Source organism: Myodes glareolus, chromosome 5, assembly GCF_982192425.1.
Source record: "Myodes glareolus chromosome 5, mMyoGla1.1, whole genome shotgun sequence".
Taxonomy (NCBI): domain Eukaryota; kingdom Metazoa; phylum Chordata; class Mammalia; order Rodentia; family Cricetidae; genus Myodes; species Myodes glareolus.
In genome coordinates, this window is record NC_142030.1 from 28183798 (window position 1) to 28195888 (window position 12091).

Sequence of the window (12091 nt, forward strand, 5' to 3'; positions counted from 1 at the left end):
ACAGGACAGACTGTGTGCTCAGGAGTAACTGGTCAAGATAAACCAGACTCATGATTTTAGTGCCATTTTTCTCTTCTTTTTTCTTTTTAAGAGAGAAAGAACATGAAGTTGTGTGCAAAGGAGAGGGTAGGATCTGGAAGAAGTTGGGGGGCAAGAAAGGATATGATAAAAATCTCATGTATGAAATTATCAAAGAATAAATAAATTTTTCCATACAAACAAATAAGCAAACAAGCAAATAACAACAATAAAATGCAACACCTTGCAAATATGGTAGCCTCATTAGGTGGACATGTTAGACAGCAGACCCCCACTTGAGAGTGACAGGCTGCATTTACTCATGGGCCTCTTTTCTGCTCACCTAGACAGCACGAGTTATAGTCACCTTTGGTCATTGTGACGATCAGATCCCTGCAACCTAAATAGTCACCCCTGCCTCAGTGAGTGCATTACTGAGACTTACAATGGATGCCCATTGGCAGACTGGGTATTCTGAGTGAGATGAGGGAAATTTTATCATTTTTCAAAAAAAAATAGTTCATGGGTAAATTTCTGGAAAGGAGTGTTGTTAGTGAGGGCTAGTAAGCAGATGTGAGCAGCTCTACCAAAGTTATAGAGAGTTGGCTGTGGCAAGTCCTAGGGGCACCACAATTTTGGGGCAATATTAGCACAATGGGTCATTTATTTACAAAGAAAGATAGTCACACCTATCCCTGAGGGAATTGGGGAAATGCTTTAAAGAAAGAAAACTGTTTCAAATACTTGCTGAGCTTTTATCTCTACGTGGGATAATATTTATCCTCTGTATTAAACATGTGTGAAGCGCCTGCTGAGTGCTGAGGCCTGAGGATGCTGAGGGGAACAATGTTTCTGCCTTTACAGAAAACTGAGACTGGTAATGTGGTTGCAGGATACCGGTTTCAGAATTGGGAACTAGAAGGTGGCCTCTTGTGTCAAGGGTTTTCTTTTAACAGAGTGGTATATACTTCTTCAGTGAGAATAAAAAAAAAAAAATCTTGACCAGTCACATCCTAAAACTAAAGATTGAGTTTATGAATTGAATGCTAAAGTTCATGAAACCCCGAAGTCAGAACCTAGTAAGGACATAATTTTCTCCTTGATCCATGGACTAAAAATGAAGCCATTACAGATCCAAGTGATGGCCATTTCCATACTTTTTTGCTGAATGATCGCTTTTCCTGAAAGATACTTGCAGACAGTACAAATATCTCCCTATCAGCAGAAAGTACCCAGAGGCTGTAGAGTAACAGTGGTCTCTGGAGGAAAGTCAGGTCAACAGATACTCATTTGGACTTCAGAACAGGAGTTTCCTTCTCCTTGGAGAAAGGCCCCAAGACTCTTACTGGGAATCTGAAACTAGATAGTTCCAAACTCTGTATACTGTCTTTCCTCTACATTCACACTTATGAAAAAATTAATTTTAGACCAAGAACATAGTAGGCAATTATAACAGTATAGTATAATAAAAGTTATATGAATGTTGGTTATTTGTCTTAAAATATCTTACATTTTTTGCTCTCTTTAGGATGTTCTGAGATAAGATGATTTACTGTTGTGTGCTGAGAGGATGTGGGTTGAATAGTTTAGGCCTTGTAACATAGGTTGTGGCCACTTTAACATAAGCACTATCGTCACAATCTCCCTGAATCACAGGTAAATGTCAAATGACTAAAAGGTTGGTAATATACGCAGCATAGGTATGTTAGGCCAAAGAGTGCTCATGTCCTTGGTGGGATGAAATGACACTCCAAGAATTTTCATCAAAGAGGCACATAATTTAAAACTCACGAGTTAACTTTTTAAAATTCCCACATATATTTTTCAAGCATAGTTGACTGCTGTAGCGGGCATGGTCGATTGATAAAATAACCAGACCAATTTTATACAAAAGATTTAGCTTTTAATCAAAGGGGGAAAACTTACAAGACCCAAGATCCCACAAACACCAACAGAAAGAAGAGAGGAAGTGGCAAGGCACTTCGATCTTTTTATTTGTTTTGTATAGCCTGAAGGGGCCACACCTTAAGCAGAATGTGATTGGCTGAGATTCCCCATCAGACTGCCAGTTTCTAATACACAGAAAGCAAAGCTGTAGGTAAAGAGGAATATCTTGATTTCCTTTCCAACTGCTATGGGAAAAACAGCTAAAGCAAGAAATGAGTTATTTGTCTTACAGTTCCGGGTTATAGTTGATCATGGCAGGGAAGTCATGGTAAGAACTTGGGAGAATGTTCACATTACTTCACAGCCAAGAGCAGAGAGAACACCAGATTAATGAATCCACACAAGTGCTATGCTTACCTTCCTCATTTTATGGAGTCTAGGATTCTCACACCCAGTGAGTGGTTCCTCCTACAATTAAGATGACTCTTCCCATATCAGCTGACATAGTCAAGACAGTTCCTCACAGATATTCTCGGAGGCTAACCTTCGTCTCGACAGTCACTCACAGTTCTGCCCAAAGCTTGCCTCCTAGGCATTGAGTTGACAAGGAACACTAGCTATCATGATAGCTATATATATAAGGCTCTTCAGAGAGATGTAAAACACTGAGCAAAATACTGTCCACAGGGGTTTGGGGAAAGAGATGTGACAATGTGTAAATTAGGGATAAAGAAGGCTAAGTGACCAAGAGGCTCAGAGACTTGAGTGAGACAAGAGCTTATGCGTGTCATGTGTTTAGATTCACGTGGGATGGAGACAATTTCTGAAGTATATTTTGTGGTGCATTTGGAACTTTGTAAAGAACATAATGTACAAACACAGACACACACACACACACACACACACACACACACACACACACACACACTGCTAAGTTGAGGAAGTGACAGATACAGCCATTACAAATTGACTCTTTCTGTAAATAGATGCACAGATTTTTTAAAAATTAACTTGTATTCCCTACACATAAGGCATCTACTATAAAAATCCTTAATAAGAAAAGTGATTTTGACTTTGAGAGGATGCAGTGGGAAAGAGAATGTGCATCATTTGTGTTCTCCATAGAAAGAAATGCCTTGGGCAAGGGACAGGGAGGGGCCATGAGGTCCTGGGAGCCATTCTGTGTGCCAAGAGAGAAGGAACATAGACAAAGAAGAACCTGCAGGTCCTAAAGGGGCCTCTTTTGCCTCCCTTACACCTGCCCCAGTCGTTTCCCTAATGTAGTGGAAATACATTCTCAGGATCTGACTGCCAGACTCTACAAAGAAGTTTTTGGGTGGAGTGTTGACTGGGACCTCCACTGGACTGAGGAGGGCAGGTTGGACTTCTCAGAACCAACCCTGGTCCCTCCTGACAAAGGCTCTTGGATCTACTGTGTGCATCTTGACCTGGAGTGGTACCATCCTCTTCTCGTTCATTTTCAGAGACTTCTTGAAGGCTGGAGACAAAGAAAACATCTTCAATGCAGATCACTTCCCTCTCTGGTACCGACGAGCTGCTGAGCAGCTTCCGGGGAGCTTCGTCTACTCCATCCCTTTCAGCACAGGTGGGACAGGTCTTTCTGTTTCAGTCTGCTGGCCTGGTCATTGTGGGGGTTTGCCTGAACCCTAAGAGGAGCCAATTTCAGTCTTCAGAGCTACTGCAGAACATTGGGTCAAGTCTGAGCAAGTTACTTGTTCCACTCAAGTGACAGCCTCCAGTGTAGTGGAGGTGTGTCTTAACCAAATGGTGCACAGCGAATTTTAAGAAACAAGGTTGACATTTTGCATCCTATAGAATTTGAGGGCAAACTTCTCAGCCAATTTGTTTTCAATATCCATGTAAAAGAAGGTTTGGGAGTCCTTTGCTAGAAACTTCTGTGATTTATAAAATCTCAGACATATACAATCAATCTCTCTCTCTCTCTTTCTCTCTCTCTCTCTCTCTCTCTCTCTCTCTCTCTCTCTCTCTCTCTTCCTCTCTCTCTCTGACTTGGTCCTCACAGTGTAGCCTAGGATAGCTGAAACTTAATGGTCATCAGTTCTCCAGCCTCGGCCTCCCCAGAGCTAGGATTACTTACAGCTGTGTACTCATACACTCAGTAGGACCAAGGTTTTATATACTCTTCACTCACTGACTGAGGGCTGATGCAACCAATGAGATCCATAGAACAAAGAATTTTTATAGTTTTAAATGGTGAAAAAATTAAAGTTACCCAACCCTTACATACACTGAAATCCAAGTGTTGACTTAACCATACTTAGATGGAAGACACATTGGGCACTTTAGTTGCTCCTGGATTTTTGTCATCTCAGGCTTTTTAACTTTCAATATGCTTTCTGTAGAAGGCTCTAGAACATTCTAGAAGCTTCAGTGAATGAGCCCAGTCTCGTTGGCCTGCTCTGGAAAGTTTCTCAGTGGTTGCACTTTATGTTAGGACCTGTTGTGTGTCAACCCCTTGCAAACTTCCTAGCTCAACCTTGACAGAAGAAAGTTCCACAGTGCTTGGTGTCACCTGCCGCCATCACTCATTCCCGTGAATGTCAGTGTCTGCAGACAGAGTGCCTCTGACACTTACAGAAGACATGGTGGCAGAGGTCTGACGTAGATGGGCAGAGTAAGCAGTACCCACAAGAAGTCACTTACCTTGTTCTGCAGCAAAGTGCCCCAGTCAAAGCACTCTGAGGAATGGCACGCTTATTGGGCTCACAGTTGAGGGGACCCATTACATCATGACAGCAAAAGCAAAGCAGTGGGCGCTGGAGTTCAGAAGGACAAGTTACACTCCGAGCCAGAAAGCAGCAATCAATAGAAAGTGGGTCCAGACCATCAACTGAAACCCGTTTCCCCAAGTGACTCCCTTCCTCCACCAGAGTTTTACCTCTTCAGGGTTCCGAAATTCTCAAACAGTACCCTCACATGGGAACCTAGTGACAATCATAAGCCTCATGAGGGACATATTGTGTATAAGAGTCCTTCATTAACGGAGAGTCTCAAGGAAAGGTGGCTTATCAGTGATAAGATTCTCAAAAGGGGTAGAGTTTGCAGGAGCATAGCTAGTAAGCTCTTTTCTAGTGCGAGGATTTTAAGCACACTCTGTTCCTTGAGCTTGGATACTTGTACATGTGTAGTTTCTCATGTGTGCATCTCAGGTTCCACAGCCCCATAGTCAGACCTCTCCACACAGAACTTTCTTGCCGGGTGTGCCAACCAGGATATCGTTAGCGCTTTGGTTCTACCCCAGACCTGTGAACAATAGCATTTAAATCTCATTTACCTTCCTTTATCTTAGTCCCTTAAAGCAGAAAACAATACTTCGCTTGCTGACCTTCTGAGTCTGCAGGAGCCACCCAGACCACGACTTGGGGACTTGCACTGTGGCTCTAGGATCCCCAAAGTGCTTCCCATGTATGCTCACATGGCAATGATGATCCCTGCTGCCACGTTACATTACCATTTTCTGTGTTCTTCTAGAATAATTATGCTTGAAGGAAAAAAATCAATTCTGATTAATTATTAAAACTGTCTTTGTATTAGGTTTAGAAACAGATTTTTACTGAACATTTAATCTGATTGCATAATTTTAAAAAAGTAGCTTCATTCATGGTAAAACTGTGAATAATATACAATCTTAGAAAGTTTTCGGGCTACTTTTCACTTGGGTTTCTTTGAGAGTCAAGGGAAAATCTATAAAACCACCAGGTACCTGCCACTGTGGTAAAGCTGCTTGTATTGACTGCTCAAGGATGACCTGGTTATCTGGACTTGGTCCGAGAGAAATTCTTAATTCCTTTGGTCATGATTTTATTCCAGTTTTGGTTTGCCTTTCCCAGTTCTCAATGTTTCTGTTTGAACAAGAAAACAAGAGAAAAACAAGAAGAAAACCTCTTCTACCCCCAAACTAGCACACACAGCTAAAGACCATGAACATATCAGGTCAGGCTGTACAAGGGACAGCCTCTCAAGGGGTTCTCAGCTCGATGGGTTTCATTCAACTCACTTCATGGAGCTCCTTTGTCTGAGGCAGGCACCAGATGAACTGGGAGTTCAGAATTTATGCTCATGATTTGTAGTTAGTGGATATTAAAACTGATTTTACTAATACAAACCCAATAGTTGGACTCTATTGTTATCTATTCTAGTTATCTCCCTATGCAGAGTGCTTTTGTTTAGAAAAATTGGTTTTAAAATTTGAAGTTTGCAAACCAGTTAAAATCTGTACAGCAAATCAGTTATTGTGATCAGCTTCCTTTAGCTTCAGTTAGTTAGCAAAGCCTGTGACGGCTTCACCATGAAGAGCTGGATTCTCCCCAGAGAAGGTGGCAACAACTCATCCATGGCAAAGTGTCCACATCCTAGAGTGTTCTGGGCTCTGGAGACAGAGTCCCAGCATGTTTTGCAGATGAATGGCCACAGGCCAGTATGGTTGTTCTCTATCCATGGCCCTCAGAGCTCTTCATTATTTTACTGTGGTGAGGTTTTGTTTTTTTTTTTTTCCTATAGGAACAGTCAACAAAAGCAACGTGGTAACAGCAAGTACTTCCATCCAGCTCCTGGATGAACGGAAATCTCCTGTGGTGGCAGGTAACCAGTGATTTTGGCCATCAAGTGTTTTATAAGCAGGGCTTCTGTTTGGTCTTGCACGCTCACACCCCGAAAGGTAGGTTTCAAAAAGAGAAAAACAACATCTCTCCATCAGCTCTGTGCCAACTCTTTCACACTGAGGTGCTAGCATGGTGTTTCTCAACTTGTGGGTTGCGACCCTTTTGGGGATTGACCAACCCTTTCACGGGGGTCACCTGAGAACATCCTGTATATCAGTATTTACGTTACAAATCGTAACGGTAGCAAAACTACAGTTATGAAGTACAGATGAAATAATTTTATGGTTGGGAATCACCACAACATGAAGGACTGTATTAAAGGGTCGCGGCATTAGAAAGGTTGAGAACCACTTTTCTAAAGGCTCATGGGGTTGTATGCAGAAGAAGGAATCCTTCCCAGTGTTCCTGTTGAATCTGAGCCCCGGGGAAATAGTTGGAGAATATAGTGAGAATTTCCTGACAGCAGATAAAGCTTGAGGAATACTGTGAGGATCGTGATAGACATGCAAAGAAATTATATTATTTTTTCATATATTAGCACACATAACCTGAAATACGGCTTTCTCCTCAGAGACCAAGAAGGATGCACAGGTGCTGGGTTTGTGAGCAGGGGAAAGTTAAAACATTTTACAATTAAGACTTGGGTTGTCAAGGAAGCCTTTTTCCTGCTCTCATTCTATAGGAGCCCCAGCAACCGCCTATGGCTGGCTGGCGTTTGTACCGAAGGGCTGGAATCTGCCACAGTTCTCCTATAAAGGCTGAAGACCATGCCTGGCACATAGTCCATTCTTAATCTGCCATTTCTGGATCCATCGATTGATGGATGCATGAGATGTGCCGAGCACTCTCCTGATCTAAACTATGTTTCCCAAAGGGAGTCATTTGTTTTGGGGCAGCCTCCCTCATGAAGCTGGACTTGAGAGTGACTTTGAACACCCACGCCTATGTCTGCGTGCTGTGGTGATTTGTAGAAAGGGGGCCAAAGGGAGCAGAGCTGACTGAAGCACTTGCTCTTTGGCTGGGAATCACTGCTTTTCTCTCCACTTCCTTTCTGACAGGACCTGTGCATCATAATTATATTAGCAGGGGGCTGAACGATCAGAGGACAGCCACTCTGGTTATCCTTGGGTTATTGGATATGACAAGGAAGATAGTCTTATGTGTTTGACCTGCAGCTTATCTTGAACTAGGCAGACCTACAATTAATCAGCCTGCAGATATGGGCCCTGAGGATTCATGGCCGCTGTCTCCAAATACTGTCACTTAATGCCTCATGTGCCTTGAGGAAAGTAGGAGATAGGGTCATTTCGCTCAGCAAGATTTATTTTTGCTTCAAGGAGGTCAGACTTGCTTACCTCTGGACTGTTCCAGCCAGCTAATTCTGGAGGCATGTTATCTTCTGGGGGTTAAAGTCATAGACAACAGCTGTCTGTCCAAGGCAAGGTCAGGCAAAAGTAAGTAGCCCATCTGGTTCAGAATTTCTCTTAAAAATTCTTCCTGTGGGTCTTTTCTTCAGTGACCATAATGGTGTTCCGAGTCGCTTCTAAAGTCACCTCTCCCAGCCACCTCTGTCCCAGTTAAAAAGGGATGGTCAAGCATGAGCAAATGTTTACTTGTTTAAAAGTGTTTATGCCCTGGCCTGGAAGCAGTGCATCTAAGCTAACAGGGAGTACATAATTTGTAAATGGTTTGCTGCTCTATTATTGAGTTACACAGCTGGCCAGAGAATGCGGGCAGGTGACCGTTTGGCTCACCTTGGCATCTTTGACTTGTTGTTTCTAAGTGTGTACCAACTGGTGCTCATATTCGACAGATAATTACAGAGCAAAGCCAAGAAACAAGGTTGCCCAGGGAACTGTATTTAGTTTGGACCTTTTAAAGTGGGTGACTACTGACCTTCTTTTCCCAACTGTGTTTGGGAGACATGAAATAAAACAGCCTCACTTGGCTTTGATCTTGAAGACTGCTGTGGACGCAGCCCCATGAGGGCAGTGACCTCAGGGGGACCTTTCTCTCTCCCAGAGTAGAACAGCCTCTTCAATTCAGGCCCTGCTTCCAAGGACTTTGTCCCAACTCTCATGTCAATCACCAGGGGAGGAGAGTCTGTAACAATCCACTCCGTGTTTTTCTCCAATTACTCAGATACTGTTTACCTTTATGAAATTAAAGGGGCCTTTTTAGTTGGAGAGGCAGCCTTGTTTCGGCAGATGAAGATGAACTTGTGAGCAGGCCTGGTCCCCTTTCACAGGCCTCTGGCAGCAGATGGGACACAGCCGACCAGCAGGACTGTAGGGTCCCAGTGAAATCCTTGTATGCAGTTGAGACTTAACTGGAAGAAAAGGTGTGCAACCTTGCAAATGGTTCCTAAACCACCCCTTCCCCTGCATTGAGAGGCTGTCCCTTTGCACAGCCTGACCTCATATGTTCGTGTTCATTAGCTATGTGTGCTAGTTTGGGGGTAGAAAGAGGTTTTCTCCTTGCTTTTTCTTGTTTTCTTTTTCAAACAAAAACATTGAGATACTCATCTGTCAATGCCACCTTTGAAGAAAGGCCAGTTGGAGTGGGCAAGATTCCATTTGTGCATCAGCCTCGGTGTATAGCAGGCTCCATCCATCTTCTGGGCCTCTGACAGTACTTCCCAGCCTCCTCTCGAGGACTCTGCCAACTTTCCAGCTGCCAGCAGTGTGCCTTGCTTACTTAATTGCTTTCTCAGGGCAATAGGAGACATGACAGGGCCTACTCAGTCTCTCTAGAGCTTCGGAAACTCCTGTGTATGTGTCAAGATGCTAATCCATTTTGCTGTTATGATGAGACATACAAACCTTGGAATGTAAGGTCTGCTTGAATTTGCCACTCGTCTTGTACCTTGCTCAGTTCATTGTCCCAGGTCAGTAGCAGTCTAAGTCAGGGTTGAGATTATTATTGTCCTCGGTCAGTAGCAGTCTAAGTCAGGATTGAGATTGTTAGTTCCTGCCTTATTCTCACTTGGGAGATGGCATAAGAGAACAAAGAGGAAAATACATGTATATGAAGAGATGCAAAAAACCAGGACGTATAGGAGTGGTGCGTTTTCACCTTCTGTTTCATTCGGTTACTCACTTACTCATTCATTCATTCCATAAGACAGAACTCCTGCTTTTGCCAGGCATTCGACTTATCAATGAATAATAACCGGTTCTGTGTTGACAACCTTTTCCTCCTCACCACGTGCATAAAATAGCAGCAAATTTTAATTTTAATAGCAATATGGAGGTCAAGAGAGATGGGTCAGCAGGTAGGAGCACACCATCCTTATGGCCTGTGTTCAACCCCTGGAACACACGCACACACACACACACACACACACACACACACACACGCACGCACGCACACACATATTATAGTAATAATAAATAGAAAAATGAAAAGCCATGACTTCATAGGACTAGTGAATTAAAGAGCTGTGTTGTCTTCTGGGGGTTCTAGAGGCCAAGGATTGTGCTTGTCTTTCTTTCTCCCACCAAACCATGGCCAGCTGAGGGTTTAGACTGTGGTGGACAGACCTCAGAGAAAAATTACAGACAAATTGAGATCACAGAAACCCGCTTGCCCCAACTTACTAATTTGCCAGCTCGGGATCCGTAAGTTATCTAGAGCATGTTGCTATAGTTCTCCACTGGGCTCTCAGTAGGGGAGGCCCACCTTTCTCTATAGTACTGCCTCTGCCATACAAAGGTGAATAATAGCATGCGTGGTGTGGGGGGGATAATGGGGGAACCAGGAGACATTAGATGGTGAAAGGGATGGCCCTGCTGGGTTTTCCATGTGTACATGCTTGGCTGGGGCATGTGCAGAGAAGCATGTGTGTACCCGTGGGGAGGCCTGGGGTTGGTGTAAGATACTGTTTTCGTTAGGGTTTCTCTTGTTGTGAAGAGACATCATGACCACTCTCTCTTATAAAGGAAAACATTTAATTGTGTGGCTTACAGTTGCAGGTTCAGTCTGTTGTCATCATGGCAGGACATGGTGGCTTGCAGGCAGACATGCTGCTAGAGAAGGAGCTGGGAGCCCTGCATCTTGACTCTGTAGCAACAGGAAGTTATCTGTGTCACTAGGCATAGCTTGAGCATAGGAAACCTGAAAGCCCGCCCCCACAGTGACACACTCCCTCCAACAAGGCCATACCTACTCCAACAAAGCCACATCTTCAAATATTGCCTCTCACTAGGAGCTTGTGGGGCCAGCTACATTCAAACTACCCCAGATACTTTCTTTGGCCACTCTCCATTGTGTGTATTGAGGTCGACTCTTGTTGAGTGTGGACCTGGTGTTTTACTTTGTTAAGCCAATTAGCTTGCTTCGGGAATCCTCGTGTCCACGATCACCATACAGCTTCCACGGAGGGAGATGCTGAAGACCAGATGCTGGTGCTCACACTTGCAGAGCAATTAGCTTGCCTGGTGGTCAATCACTCCAGCTCAGACTTCTGCATTTTTAAATATTATTAAAACTTTAAAATAATTAAATAATACTTAAACATTTTTTAAATAAGTAATTCAGAATAATTAGCAGATTGTTATTATTATTATTGCTCTGAAATGTACATTTTAACCCATCAAAATCTAAAGTTGGTGCAGCTGTATTCCATTTGACCTCTTCCACACTTGCGGTACATATGTGGGAGACGTGACCTGAATAAGTTACTCAAGGCCTATGGGCTCTGTTGTCCCTTGCTTTACAGGAGTACAGGATCTGCAGGCCAGATAAAAGAGCCACGGTATGCAACTACAAGTCAGAGATGCTCCCTGGCAACATTTGAGTTCACGCCACAATCACACCATCCCATGACGTGACTATTTTAAGGATAGAGAAATTATTTGCTGCCCCATTCAAATGACATCGATAAACCAAAAGTTATCTTTTCACTGAAGTCCTAGTAGTTGATGTAAGTGTTAGACTAGCGGCTAATTGTAATCTTCACAAAAACCTAGACATTAAAGCCTTCATTTATTTTACTACAACTCTTTAAATAATAATTTCACTGAGGTGTGACATCCCAAATTCACTGCCTTTAAGCTGTGAAGCACAATGATTTTAGCAGATTGGAAGATGGCCCTGACCCTCCAGCTCTCTCCTGAACGAAGAACATGGATTGCATTAGATCCTCTCACAAGGAAAATTTCAAACTGTGGGTTATGTGGTCTCATCTGCATAATTCAAGGCAGTGTAATGAAGGGGAAGATTTCATTTTAAACAGATAATTAGGAAAGTGATTGATTAGCGCCCTTAGCCATTAGCTATTGTCAGGTAAGTGCTATTTAAACGAAGTGTAGTGTGTAAGAAGGGCCCTCGTTAGTATTGTGTGAGTAATCTTCCCAAAAACCTTCCCAGCAAACGTCCTCCTTGTCCTCCTTCCTTTGGTGGAATCTCACAGTGAGCTAACTACATCTCAGGAATTCAGGGTCAAGCTTGCCATGGGTCAACCTCTGGCTTGTGAAATCCTAGCAAAGGAAGTGTTTTTATCATTTGAAAAAATGCATATTGGGAGTAGGGAGCTAGCTCAG

General features: G+C 43.2%; 1 protein-coding gene across 2 annotated transcripts in view; it reads left to right on the plus strand.

The window, feature by feature from the left end:
• Cacna2d3 (calcium voltage-gated channel auxiliary subunit alpha2delta 3) overlaps positions 1 to 12091 on the plus strand; it is an 837667-nt gene that overhangs the window by 681759 nt on the left and 143817 nt on the right. For both annotated transcript variants that reach the window (XM_048421249.3, XM_048421250.3), the window contains 2 exons: positions 3390 to 3511; positions 6448 to 6528. In XM_048421249.3, coding sequence (XP_048277206.1) covers positions 3390 to 3511; positions 6448 to 6528 — 203 coding nt within the window. The remainder of the gene's footprint in view (positions 1 to 3389; positions 3512 to 6447; positions 6529 to 12091) is intronic.